This window comes from Vigna unguiculata, chromosome 5 (assembly GCF_004118075.2).
Source record: "Vigna unguiculata cultivar IT97K-499-35 chromosome 5, ASM411807v1, whole genome shotgun sequence".
NCBI lineage: Eukaryota > Viridiplantae > Streptophyta > Magnoliopsida > Fabales > Fabaceae > Vigna > Vigna unguiculata.
In genome coordinates this window covers 29,020,321-29,035,388 of record NC_040283.1, presented here as the reverse complement: position 1 = coordinate 29,035,388, position 15,068 = coordinate 29,020,321, and the positions used below count along the sequence as shown (strand labels likewise).

Here is a 15,068-nt window from a genome sequence, read left to right as displayed (position 1 = left end):
ATTGCCCTTAATGTAGCTTGAAGTGGCATTGCATCTTTATTGCTTCCTGGAGGAAAAACTACTCATTCTACTTTTTGCATACCATTAACAATCAATGATGAATCAACCTGTAACATCAATCAAGGAAGTCTTCGTGCTAAACTATTGATGGAAGCAAAACTTATAATATGGGATGAAGCTCCTATGATGAATAAGTTATGCTTTCAAGCTTTTGATAGAACATTGAGAGACATTATGAGAGCTACGAATCAACATAATGCTGACAAACCATTTGGTGGAAAGGTGGTGGTCTTGGGCGATGATTTTAGACAAATCTTGCCAGTAGTAAGAAAGGGATCAAGGTATGATATTGTGAACTCATCAATTAACTATTCTGATTTGTGGCAATATTGCACAGTTCTTAAGCTATCACAAAACATGAGGTTAAAGACTGCTGCTTCAAATGAAAGTGCAAAAGATATAAAAGAATTTGCTGATTGGATTCTTAAAATTGGAGATGGAAATATGAATTTGAATGAAAGTGGTGAAGCCAACCTTTCAATACCAATAGATCTTCTAATTCAGGAAAGTGAAACACCTTTACTTTCTTTAGTCAAATTTGTTTATGGTGGTTTAATTGAAAATATCATGACTCCTGGATTCTTTGATGATGGTGCTATACTTTACCCTACAATTGATAGTGTTGAACAAGTAAATGACTTCATTTTATCTTTGATTCCTGGTGAAGAACAAGTTTATTTAAGTTCGGACAGTCCTTGCCAATCCGATGATGATCAAGAAATTCAAGGTGAGTGGTTTACTCAAGAGTTTCTAAATGATATTAAATGTTCAGGAATTCCAAATCATAGGATTAAATTGAAAGTTGGCATACCAATTATGCTTTTAAGAAACATTGATCAAGCAAATGGTCTGTGCAATGGTACAAGGTTGCAAGTTAATGATTTGGGAAAGAATGTTATCTCTGCTACGGTAATAACTGGCAAAAATGTTGGTGACAAAATATTTATACCAAGAATGAACTTGACACCTTCTGATTCCAACATCCCGTTCAAATTTCAAAGGAGGCAATTTCCAATATCCTTATGCTTTGCGATGATAATAAACAAAATCCAATGTCAAACTCTTTCTAAAGTTGGACTTTATCTCCCTCGACCAGTTTTTACTCATGGACAATTGTACGTAGCAATTTCTAGAGTGACATCAAAGAAAGGACTAAAAATCTTAATTCTGGATGAAGATGGAAAAGTAACCACTACAACTACAAATGTAGTTTACAAAGAAATATTTGAAAATCTTTGATAAAGGTATAAAAATTACTTTTATATCATTCTTAAAATTTTTCAATTATTGTACATTTAACTGTATTTCTTTTTTACCTTGTAGATTACAATTGGTGCAGATTACTTTATTTTTTGGGTCCATATACAAATTTTGGTGCACATTACAGTTCATGCAGATTAGTAGTGTATAATATATAGTGATTGATAAATGTTTTGATAGCTGCATTAGATATTATTTTGTTTTCCAGTATCTACTTCATTGAATTCCAGTAATGCTATTTATATATTAATACACTATTGTTTCTGTTATTCGTTATATATATGTTGTTTTTCAATTGTTATTTGTTGCTTTACTGTATTGTCAAAAATAAATGTCTAGATACATGTGCTTGGGTGTTACTGAAAAAACAACATTCATTTAAATTTACATAATTGCATTTCATTTCTTTAATTTTCTAAATGTTAAAGAATCGAAATTATATAATTTTGCTGTTACTTTTGCTGTAACTTCTATACTTTATTTTATCCGTTACTTTTTGTGTCAATGAACAATAACAATTTTAAATTTGTTGTCACTGTTTGCACGTGATAATGTTCTCTATTCTGACTTAAACTTTCCCATTCCATTCACAACTTTCACTTTACCATTTGATACACATCCTTCACTCAACACTACATTTAAACCTCCATTTCTCTGCAATTACAAAATTGGATATGGAGCAAACCCAAGATCAAAGAACAATAATTTGGAAGTTCAACACCATCTACATATTCTCTAAGTTATGTCTTCAATTTTAACACAAATACAAATTTAGATCTAATACCATGCATTGAGATTTTCTGTTCTATGTGGTTCGCTGTGTTCTGTATTCATATTGTATCATCATGATCCCCACTTTAGTAGTAATATTACAGAGGAACACAATCAAATCTACTAACGTTCATTTAACGTATGTACTGCACTTTCATATATATCTAAAGATTTCAATCTTCAGAATTTTTACTTTATTTAATTTTTTTCTAATTATTTTTGAAAAGAATTATTAATTCTGGATTTAATTTTTATCAACGTTTGTTTATATATAATATATTTTTTGTTGATATATAAGTATGTTAACAACTTATATACGTTTTGTTTTTGTTTCTGTTCTTGTAGAAAAAATATTGATAATGTCTTTATTGTTTGAAAATAATTTAGTGTCCTCATTATTTTGTAGCCATTTTTATTTGTTGATCGACACTTTGATGTTGGTTATGCACACGAATTAGGCCCACAGTGGCACTTGGTAGATGTAAATGGTATGAGCAAAACAGTTACCTATAACATGGATTCAGATAACCCAAGGATCACTGAAGGTTGGTTTAATATGAGAAATTTGTATCAAATTCAAAGTGATTCTCACATCCAGTTTCAGTATTTGGGAAATTCTTTATTTCACCTAACAGTGTTTAAAGGTGGATGTACAACAACAAGTTTTGATGAAGGCGTGACCACCTCCTTAGAAGTTCCCTCAAGAAGGATCACTAGAAGCATGTCTAGAAGGGAGTCTTCTATTCCATCACCTTTATTTTTGTTTTGCATTACTTTAGTTTGAATTCCCTAAGTTGGTTTCTAGTTGACTTATTTTGGTTGACTTGTTGACTTTGATCCAAAGTTGACCTTTGACCAAGATTAGATTAACTTAAACCAACATGCTAATCCTTGTTTGTCTTATTTTGTAGGTAATTAAGAGAAAGTAGAGCATGACTAGGTGGCACTTGGTGATTGGAGCACTTAGATGAAGTGAAAGAGAGAGGAAAGCAAAAAGCATAAAGCAAAAGCAAAAGTAGACATGTACCTTGTCTCCTTTTGCCTTTGTGGTTTATGCCTTAGAAGGTCACTTGGTCTCCTTCCTCTTTTGGCCTAGAATCCTCATGGGAATGCCTCCACCAATCATCTCCCTTCACTTGGCCAAGACTCACTCTCACATTAGGTTTAGGGTTTGCTAGTTAATCCTTTTTCATGTTTTTGTATTTGCTAAAGGACCCCTATGAACTCCTATTTAAAGGGTGCTCCTTGTCTTGTAAAAGAGTTGATCATTTTGTTATAAACTTTGTGCATTCAACCACCAATTTTCGTGAGCTCTCATTCCTAGAAGTGAACTCACCTTTGCCTTATCTTGCTTGCAAGTGGCGGCCCCATCACTCATCTCTAGGGTTTGGTTGGCTTAGATCCCCCCCTATGAGTGGCGTGCTTCTTCCATTCTTCATCTTCTATGCTTTCCATTTTTATTGTTTCTTCTTTCATTTTGCTCTTTTAGTGTTGTTATTGTCGTGTGTGTTTAAGCTTGAATCCAACTCTCTTCTTCCTTTCATGAGCTTGAGAAATGAACCTTCACATCTAGATAGCATGCTATCTTAATGTCCAGTGGGAATTTTCAAAAACCTTTCTTAAACAACTTCACCATATTCATAACTCTAAAAGGAAACAAGATAATCCTTCATCAAGTTTGACAACATTTATGCACCGTATTACTCATCAAAATACAAGATCTATATTTTCAGTGAAATTGACAAAGTATCAAAGCAAAGCAAGTCACTTGGTATATTCCTTCTTATTTATTCTTATGCTTATTAGTATAATTAAATTGAAATACTTATACTAACAATAAACGTTTGAATCATGTAGGATTTGCCATCAAAGTTTGCCAACTTTATTCGGGAGGTGAAGGTACAAGACGTCTTTCTTATAGGGCCAAAAACTATAGTGAATTGCAAAATACTAATATCCAACAAACAACGAAGTTCAACAAAGATTGGTCAAGGTTGGAGGCTATTTTGTTCTGAAAATGAATTAAAAGAAGGAGATATTGTTGTCTTTCAAGCAGACAATGATTTCATCGAATCAAATGTTGAAGTCTTCGTTAATGGTTGTTGTTGTGATTAGATTAAGCATAATATTGTAATGTTGATGAACTATGGTCATTGAACTTTGTTATATGACAATATAGTTGTGTACTTCATTAATTATGGTCATTGAACTTTTTTATATTACAATATAGTTGTTTCTAATAAATTGTTAAACTTTTTTTCATAATTTAATAATTTATAATAATTATTAAAAATAATCCTATGCATTGCACGGGTAAAAAACTAATATATATATATATATATATATATATATATTTTACTTTCTATCTTATTTTAACTTTAATTTTATCTCTTTTTTATTTCTATTTCTATTACGTATACATATTTTATTTTCATCTTGTTTTATTTTTTTTATTGTTTTTATTTTTACTTTATGTAACGTCCCAATAAAATAGATAAATCCAATTTAATGAAACGCCACATACATAATTATCCAGAGAGTACGAAAATGGGATATAAAGTACACAGTTCCCCAAACATATTCATAACAAAAGAAAAGAGACGCCACCTTGCCTAACACGGGTACGATAGTTCAAAAGTAGCACAAGTTCTTATCCAGAACAATAGAAATCTAACTAATAAGATTCTCTTAGTTGCGGCCCCATAGTGAGCCTAACACCCGTCCATAGACATCAAGCTGCAACATCCCTATTATCATTACCACTGTCAAGGGTTTTCACATCTGCTCACATCAATAGAATTGATGATCATCGCAAAGGAGTAAACCACACACAATCATATAAACAAGCAAAGGGTAAGTTAGTGCAGAAAGGTTCTTATATCATAACACTCAACATACGAGTTCATAGTCAAGCATAATTAGCATACATCCACATAAGAAGTACCAAACTACATAAGACACCAAGACTTGACTATCCGGATACATACGATGAGGCACCACCACCAAACTATGGAATTACGTCCTAGCAGTGAGGCATCAGCATGAGGCCTTCGCGGAATTACATCCTTACATGAGGCACCACCACGAGGCCTTCATGAAATTACGTCCTGACCTTGAGGCACCACCACGTTACCCTCGTGGAATTACGCCTTGTCGATGAGGCACCACCATGAACTCCCCCTAGGAGGGTCCACGGGATTACGTCCATTAGGTGTGGCACCACCATGAACTTTCCCTAGGAGGGTCCACAGAATTACGTCCATTAGGTGAGGCACCACCATGAATACTCCCTATGAAGGTCATGGGATTACGTCCTACTCGCACTTTAACCATGTTTCGCCAACCACTCTTAGAGTTCTCATGCACATCAATCTCATGCGAATATGTATATATATTTGCCAAACCAATCAAGCATATATCACACCAAGCCCATGCTAAACACATCAACTTACGATCCCAATATATCATATACAATACATATAGCATCATGGCTTGAACCGTCTTAGGCGTACATCAATCAATCATGTGAGACATACATATATACACTTAGAAATGCCAAATCTCGCTCAAGCTAAAGAGTCCTCGCTCAGGCGAGAGGAACCCCTCGCTCAAGCTACTTGCTCTCGCCTGGGCGAGATTGCAACAGGGAGCACGTCGAGGTCTCGCTCAAGCTAGCCCAACTCGCTCAGACGAGACTGCTCTCGCTCAGGCGAGTGGCCTTCGCTTAGGTGAGCCCTCGAAATAGAGAGGGGAGTGAGCTACTGTTGTTCTCGCTCAGGCGAGAGCTCCTCGCTTAAGCGAGAGCTTTCGTTTTGAGCAACCAACCCGCTCGCCTAGGCGAGTTCAACAGAGCTCACCACTCTCTCTCGCGCAGAAACATGTCCACATCATTATAGCAATACAAACCACACATTTTCATACAATTAATAATACATACCAACCATCCAGTACATAGGATCAACCGAACAGGCATCTAAAACGTAAAAACAGTAAAGCCCTAGCTTCCCTTACCTGGAAAGAGGCTAATAACAGATTGTGACCTTAAGCCAAAGAACAGAGCAGCTCCAAGAGTAGGGTTACGAACTCGAACAGCGGCACAGAGAGAATAACAGGGTTACTACTGTGAATCCTAACAGAAACCACAAAAACAAACTTAGAAAGGAGGGAGTAGGTTCAAGGACCAACTTACGTGAAACGAGGTGGGCTTTTGAGCTAGCACGAACAAGAGGGAACCAAACCCTAGCAGGGCTTCTGTTGATAGGGAAAGGGAGAGAGTAAGGTCCTGTTTTACGAAAGAATGCAGAAATGAGAGGGGTTAGGCTGCCTTAGGGGCTTTGGACACCCTATGGGCCAGTCCTTAGGCCCAACAGATAAGGCTGGGCCCCTTTAAATTTTAAGGCAGAAAAAGAGGGTTTTACACTTTATATATTCATTTTTATTTTATCTTATTTTTAATTTATATTCAAATTTTTGTCTTATCTTATTTTATTTCCTTTTTTATTATTTTCGTTTTGCTTAAAAAAATAATAATAAAAAAATATATACCAATAGTATAAAATTGGAAGTCAAGCCTCTGCTGACCATTCCCTTCCATGCAAGAAAAACGTTCAGGTTTTACTCCCTCTCTACGTCTTAGCACAAAAACAAAAATGTTGGGTATCTGTGCATCCATGGTAGTCATAACAACTGACAAACGTAGCCAAACTGATAGGGTGGTTGGGAGGCATCTGCCTTGTGCTTTTGGTCACCACAAAATATCCTGACAGAAGATGAATGAAAAGGGAAAGATGGTAATGACTCTTTGGGGGGAACGTAAAAAAAAAGATGGACTGATTAAGAAAGGTGGGAGATTGATATGCTGGGGGAGCTCGAACAAATTTTCATCATAGAGGAGGAACAGAAAATGGGAGAATAGCGCTTGGAAAATAGAGGAGAATAACACTTGGAAAATAGAGGAGAAACAAGCGAGCCAAGGAGGAAAGAATCATGAGACGTGAAGCCAGCAACTGATAGAGACTGCAAAGTAGGTACTTCATCTGAATACTTGAGTGCTTGAATGTTTAAGATGAACCTGATGCAATTGTGTGCTTGAGAATGTGGTCGTATATTGATTTTTGCGTGTCATTTATTTGGCTCATTGAATCTCTTGTGTGCATTTCTACATTATTGTTGCTTGAATCCTCCATTATCACCCTCGTCATCCTCACACCCTCATCGTACCTCCAGTCTTTAACAAAGTTTTATCATCACCATCATTTCCCTTCCTTCATTCATTCACCTTTGTTGAAACCAATCATCTTCATATTACTTCTCCTGCAGCCTGTACTTTGAACAGAACCTTTCACCATTATTCATCCATCTCCTTCACCTTCATTACTCCATTCTCCTTCACATGTCCTTCACCATGATCAACCAAAGCCCAATGCAAACTAGTTTCATCCACCACCCCATTATCCTCTCTGCTTCACCATCGTTCCCAATCCACCAATACTTTCACCATTGAACCAGTAACACATACTCGCACACAGAACCAACTTCATCCTCAATTTCACAAACCTGCAACCCACACCCAAACAAGCCGAAACCCATCTCTACTTTGGTCTTCAAACCCAAGTCTAAACCTTTATTCACGTCACAATATAATACTTTCATTGGCACCCTCACACCAATTTCCAGCTCCGAAATCACTAATCATATGGTACCATCATCACTCAAAACCAAACCGTAGAACAATACAGCAAGGAGAATAGGAAAAAACAATCGTTAGCGTCGTTGTCGTCGGCGAGTCGAAGTCTCAAACAGGGGCGGTCTTGGTCACGGCCGATAGAGGGTTGGTTTTCGTGGTGTTTGTAACACCCTCTATTTTATATTAATTATATTTAACTTTATTGTTTAAATATATAGTATGATTTCATAAGTAACTTTATTAATTATATACAATGTAAAAGATGATTTTTTTTTTTGGGTGCTAACTACTTCTTGTTTTGAGTTGTGTAAGTAAAATTGTGATTAAGGCTTCATTAACCATTGGATTAGGTTGAAATTTTAATAAAGCATTCCTAAAACATAGTTCTTCAATATGAACGGTGAGATTTTGAATTGGAGGTGCATGCAAGGAGCAGTTACTTCCGCACTTTAGTGTAAAAGTAAGGTCTCCAGCTCCTGTCCAGTTCTGAGTTACCTTGGTAAATATTTTATTCCTGCTTCGTTAACCGTTGGATCAAGATAAAACTTTTATACAGAGTTGCTAAGACATATTACTAAAGGTTGACCATTTGGAATTGTATTTAGAGGTCTGTGGTTAGAGAAATAAGTTTTGCAGTTTGACCTAGCATCAGTTACGTCCTGTTTTGGGTTATTTTAGTAACCATTTGATTTCAGTTTTATTAACCGTTGGATTGAGCTCCAATTTGTTCGCCCAGTTCTAGAGACATAGGTCTTTAGTTTCACCGTTGGGATTTACAAATAGAGTTGTGTGTTAAGAGATATGAATTTTACACTTTGGAGTGAAAACAAGTCTTCTAGAAAGTCAACAAGTCTTCTTGCAACTAGCATGAAGTCTCCTACAATGGGAATTTCGACCAAGCTTCTCTCTATGGTCAAAATAAACTTATCCTCACTAAGGAATCTCATAAATTTACCATCAATACATCCTTATCCCTTTGTCCAAGATTTTTCCTATAAATAGTACTTCATTTCACACATCTTCTTCACAAAAATCGAAAACAATAGAGAAGGAGAGGTCTAAACTCTTGGGAGAAAATTGAAGTAGGAGAGGGAAATCCAGAATCTTGAGGTCTTCATTTTCATCTTAGAGTATATTTAGCATCTTCAAGGTATGGGGGGTCTATCTCAAATCTCTAAGTCTTTATCTTAGCAAGTTTTCTTTAAGTATACAATCTATCTTCTTGATTCTGAAATTTTCATACATTATCTTGAAATCTTGAGTTGAAAAATGGATTCCTTGGGTATGAAAACCTAGGATTAGGTTCAAGAATCACCTTATTTGAAGCTTTACACAAAAAATTATAAATAAAACAAGTTTGCTATTTTACTTATAAAATTTTATACGGAAATTATGTTTTAATTATGATTACTGTTTTGATCAATTTTCTGTAAAGTTATTGTGAGAGAATGATTCATGCTTGGTTGTTAATTTTAAATTCTTTTTAACTTGGTTGATTTTACTATTTTTAAAATTGTGACAAATTAGAAACGTTGTTGTTATGCTGCCAAAATTTTGTGAAAGTTTCAAGAATTATAAAGATAATGCGAAAGGATGATTGTAAATTAAAGTACAAAAATAAAGAATAAAAAGGACTGTATGGATAGTACAGAGATACATTGGGTATAGAGTCCAGAGAAAGGTCTGATAGACCTAGGAGAATCGAGGGTGGTGATATAGATACCCTGGATTGACGTATACAATTAGCCGGGTATTCGAAAATTCACAGGCCTCACACTCTATTCTCGACCGTCCTCTTGACTATACTTTAAGACCAGGAAGCTGGAATAACGTACATGTTGTATCCGTGAGAACGTTTAGCCTGCTGGCACTATCCATATTGGCGTAAGACCATTATGATTCGGAAAAGTCTAATGGCAGTGTTTGGGACCCAAAGTATATAAAGAAAGAATATGAGATGAATATACTGATGAGTTGAAACTCGAAATTCTACGAATATGATTATTAAAAGATTGATAATGAGGATTTTGATATCCTAAATTTAAAACATACAGAAATGATTATTTTATTGATTAATTTGATTTTAATATTTTTGGCATGGTTAGTTATGACATTATGAATATTTAAACTTTTGTGAAAATGTTTCATTCAATTGAAAGTTTATTCAAATGATCATACTTTGAAATGTTATGATGAATTTTTGGAGTTAAAGGAAAGACTCACCCTTACTTTCTTTATTTTTCAGAGGAAGAAATTGGAGACCTAACATGTAACAATGAGATTGTTTAGCCTAACTTTTCTTGTAACCTTGGATTATGTTAAAGCTACAACTGATATGGTGTAACTTGTTTGTTATGTATTTCAAACTAAAAGTACCTTTAGTTGGTTGTAAAAGTATAAACAAACTTCTGTTACAAACACTTATATGTATATTAACATTTTATTCGCATAACTATCATGTATGTCTAACAGATTATACATTCGAGTGATGTATTATTATTTATTTTTTGTTTGGTATTTGTTAATTGAATACAAATAAATTTTTCCTTAAGTAAATGATACATTTGACAAGTAAAGAACATCTAGTAGCACTGGATTTTAGTTGGGGTGTTACATTAGTGGTATCAGAGCCTGGTTCATTCCAAGAGGACTAAGTATGGACTAACTTTGCTTTTGTTGTGTGTTTCTAGATTCTTTGACAATTAAGAATGTAGGAATATTGTTCTGAAACCTACATGGTAATATGTGATTTATTGAAAATATTTTTTTTTCTTTTAAAATGAAAAATAAGCGTGAAAAAAAAGGGTATATAAAACAATTCTTTATGAAACTAATACACTAGTTTCAGGGAATCATAACAGGTAGACCCAACAACACAAATGGTGAACTCTTAGTTAGAATGACACAAATTCTGGAAAATTTAGTGTGTGATAGAGGAAATGAACCAATAGAATATCGGGGTTTGTCCGCTTTCACAAAACATCACCCACCTAAGTTTGAGGGCAAATTCAACCCAGAAGGAGCTCAAAGATGGATAACTGAAATAGAAAAGATTTTCAATGCCATGGGCTGTCATGAAGAACACAAGGTTACATATGCGACATATATGTTGATCGGGGAGGCAGAGAATTGGTGGAGGGTTGTCAATCAAACCTTACCACATGAAGAGGGAATAGTTTCATGGGAAGATTTCAAAGCTAGTTTCTTAGAAAACTATTTTCCAAAGGATCTTAAAAAACAAAAAGTTAGGGAGTTTTTGGAGCTCAAACAAGGGAACATGAGCATTGGAGAATATGCTTCTAAGTTCCACGAACTTATGAAGTATTGGCCATACCATCAAAATAATGGAGAAGAACTTTGTGCGCATTTTGAGAATGGGCTAAGAGCAGATGTTCGTACAACAGTCAGTATCTTTCAAATTACTGATCTTTCAACTTTGGTAAGTAAATGTAGAATTTACGAGTCTAGCCTGAAAAGAAAAGATGTGGATATGAGAATAGGAGGACCAATGAGAACTGATAAGAAATATCAGGTTCATGTTAACAAAAGGCCATATCAAAGACCTAACACTTTTTATCTTGGTGGAACAACAAATCGTAATGGCAACAATAACGTTGATAATGACATAAAATGTTATCGTTGTGGAGGACCACATTTGAGGAAGGATTGCAATCAAATCTTTCCTTCTTGCAGCCATTGTGGAAAAGCTGGACATCTTGCTAGCAATTGTTGGTTTGCACAACAAAAAGTTGACAGTGACAAGGGAATTCTGAAATCTACACATCATAATGGCACTAAACCAAAAATTCAAGGGAAAGTTTTTGCCATGAGTGGAGCTGACACAACAACCTTTGATGATCTCATTCGAGGTAAGTGCATCATAAGTGATAGAGTTATTGATGTTCTTTATGACTCTAGAGCCACACATTCATTTATATCTTTGGATTGTGTAAAAAGTCTTGATTTGCCTGTCACAACTATGCCTTATGATGTTGTGGTGTCCACTCCTACTGATAAACCAGTTACTACCTCTAATGCATGCTTGGGATGTTCTATCATCATACATGGTAGAACTTTCTTAGTGGACTTGATTTGTTTACCATTCTCTTGTTTAGACATAGTATTAGGGATGGATTGGTTGTCAACCAATCGTGTCCTTCTGAACTGCAAAGATAAAACTTTGATCTTTAGTACACCGTCACAAGAAAACTCTAGATTTATAACTACAGAGGACTCTAAACCTATAAAAGATGTCAAAGCTTTTATGGTCCTATTTTCTTCTATTGTAGAAGAATCTCTTGATGTGAGTAGCATTCCTGTTGTTAACATTCAATTGAAAGTTTATTCAAATGATCATACTTTGAAATGTTATGATGAATTTTTGGAGTTAAAGGAAAGACTCACCCTTACTTTCTTTATTTTTCAGAGGAAGAAATTGGAGACCTAACATGTAACAATGAGATTGTTTAGCCTAACTTTTCTTGTAACCTTGGATTATGTTAAAGCTACAACTGATATGGTGTAACTTGTTTGTTATGTATTTCAAACTAAATGTACCTTTAGTTGGTTGTAAAAGTATAAACAAACTTCTGTTACAAACACTTATATGTATGTTAACATTTTATTCGCATAACTATCATGTATGTCTAAATGATTATACATTCGAGTGATGTATTATTATTTTTTTGTTTGGTATTTGTTAATTGAATACAAATAAATTTTTCCTTAAGTAAATGATACATTCGACAAGTAAAGAACATCTAGTAGCACTGGATTTTAGTTGGGGTGTTACAGTGTTCGCAGACCTAATCGCGGTGGTGGCGAGTTGAGGGAATCATGGCGCTTTTCTCTCTCGTAGAAGATGATAAGCAAGAATCGGAGATGAATGGACGACCGACGACGGTTGGAATCATCGACGGTAGTTTCTGGCGGGCAAGGCTGCGCAGCTGTGAAGGGGTTTGTTGTAGTTGTGTGGTCATGCGAGAAAGAAGTTGGTCATGTCTTGCGCGAGAGAAGCAACGACAATGGAGACGATTTGGGGAGTTGGGTTCTCGTCGGCGATGGTTCCGGTGGTGACTGGCATCGACAACGACGCCTCTCGTTGTCCGTGGGATGTGCGACGGCAGCACCTACCGCTGGTGTCGTGATGGCTTGCGTCAATGAAGAAGAGAAGGTTGCCATGGTGGAAGGAATAAACTTTAGTTAATTAGGGTTTTCGAAAATAAAGAAAAGAGCTTCAGGCCTTCAACCCTTCATTACCACATGCACCCCTGTTTTATCTCATACACCCCTATGTGTTATGTTTTGTCCTTTCTTTTCTTCTCGCACCTCCAATTTCTGATAGCTTTACACTACTATGTTTACTAATCTGCACTACTATGTTTACTTACCCCACCCCCTCTCCATGTTCTATTGTCACTTTTGGGCATGTTTTATATTTTACTTATTGCACTCCCATTTTTACTATAAACACCTGATTAACTTCATGCACCTCCCACGTTATTCATGCACCATCATATTTTTGTATTTCACTTTTATCCTTCTTAAATAATTTCATCCTTTTATTTATTTATCTATTTTTTATTATTCATTTTTTATTTATTTTAAAAAAAATAAAAATAAAAAATATATTTGAAAATTATCAAAATTACAAAAATAGGAAAATCTAAAAATTCTTTTTTCACTTTATTGTGTCTGCCCGGTCGCTCGCACCGCGTGACACTCATTTTCAAAAATATCAAAAATAGTTTTCTTTCTCTTTTAGTGTCTGTCCGACCGCCTGCGTCGTGTGACACGTATTTTCAAGTAATTTAAAAAATACAAAAATATAAAATTTCAAAAATATAAAAATATCAACATTTTCAAACAACTACATCTCTTAAGAACTACGTGATCCTTGATTCTCCGCCGTGAGATACGTAGGAGCAAGGCCAGTCCTTGTCAAGTCCACCTCCAAAAAAGCAAATCATTTTCTCTATTGTTTTCCAAATATCTTTTAAAGAACTTCGTAACCCTGATTTCTCATTTTTAATGAGAATACGTAGGACCAAGGTCAATCCTTGTCCGGCCCAAAAAACTAAAAAATATTTTGTTTCTTTTTAGCATTTTTGTCTTATTATTTTTTGGGAAAAATAACATTTTGAAAATCACATCAACTTTGCATATTTAATTAAAGGTACCGCCCTCAAGCGGGTGTTGTAGGGTGCTAACACTTTCCCTACGCGTAACCGACTCCCGGATCCAAAATCTAGTCTTTCGCATACTTGTCTTATCTTTATGGTTTTCCATAGTTTTCCAGAATAACTATGGTGGCGACTCCTAAAATCCTTTTAAATCCGTTTTCTTTTTTGGTTCGTCGTCCGTCGCCATTCCAGTTGCGACATAGACAAAATTGGGTGTGGACATTAAGGATAATGAAACAATTTGACACATAAAATAGAACCTATGAATGACACTAGAATTGAATGACAAATTAAAAATATAAAGAAAAGCTTAATGAAATGAAAGGAAGCTTATTCTAATCTCAATATTTGATAAAAAAACAAGTGAATTATTCCACCTTTGTTAAGGACAAATTTAAGATAGACTAAACAACCCTAAATTGCACTTTTAAATGATTTATCACAATGCTCTCAAGAAAAGTGTGAACAGATGCCTTCACTTCAAACATTTATCATTTTTTCATTTCTCAACATTTATCTTTTATTCGTTTTTTTTTGTATTTTTCATGAAGCTCTTACGCACAATATGTTCAAAACATATATGGATTTACACTTATCAATTAATTGTGATAAATAAAACAAATAAAGTGGAACAAAATTATGAAACCGAAACATATTTGAAAAATAGTTTGGAAAAACTACTTTTAAGAACTTGATAATGATCTAGTATCAAGCATGAACTCAATAGAGCAAGTTAAAACACTCAAAGTATAGCCAATCGGTAAAAATGGCATAGAATTGCAATAAAAATATATTTAACATACAATAGTAGATTTGCATACAACATATTGCATTGTTCAACATTTTAATCAAATATATGAACTTTTAATTGGTTAAACTCATGAATTGTAACATTTAAATGAAATACATGACTAGGGCAACATGGAATAGATGCTCAAATGAAAATTAAACTCAATCAAACATGATTTCACCAAACAAAAATGATTAAAGACTCAATAAAATGGAAAAGCACATCAAAATGAACATGTATGGAGTCCTAATCAAGTTTGACTGATTGATTTATAGAGGAAATCAAAATGAATCATCATCCAAGAAATTAGAAACAAAAT

At 34.7% G+C, this 15,068-nt stretch overlaps 2 protein-coding genes across 2 annotated transcripts; both read left to right on the top strand.

Annotated features, from left to right (window-relative positions):
* Positions 1 to 504: 504 nt before the first annotated feature.
* Positions 505 to 1,461, top strand: LOC114184576. The gene is made up of 3 exons (XM_028071882.1): positions 505 to 787; positions 833 to 969; positions 1,384 to 1,461. The coding sequence occupies exons 1-3, from the start codon at positions 505 to 507 to the stop codon at positions 1,459 to 1,461; spliced, it is 498 nt and encodes a 165-aa protein (XP_027927683.1).
* A 9,215-nt stretch (positions 1,462 to 10,676) lies between these two features.
* Positions 10,677 to 12,224, top strand: LOC114184575. Its single transcript, XM_028071881.1, has one exon. The coding sequence runs from the start codon at positions 10,677 to 10,679 to the stop codon at positions 12,222 to 12,224; it is 1,548 nt and encodes a 515-aa protein (XP_027927682.1).
* The last annotated feature ends 2,844 nt before the right edge of the window (positions 12,225 to 15,068 follow it).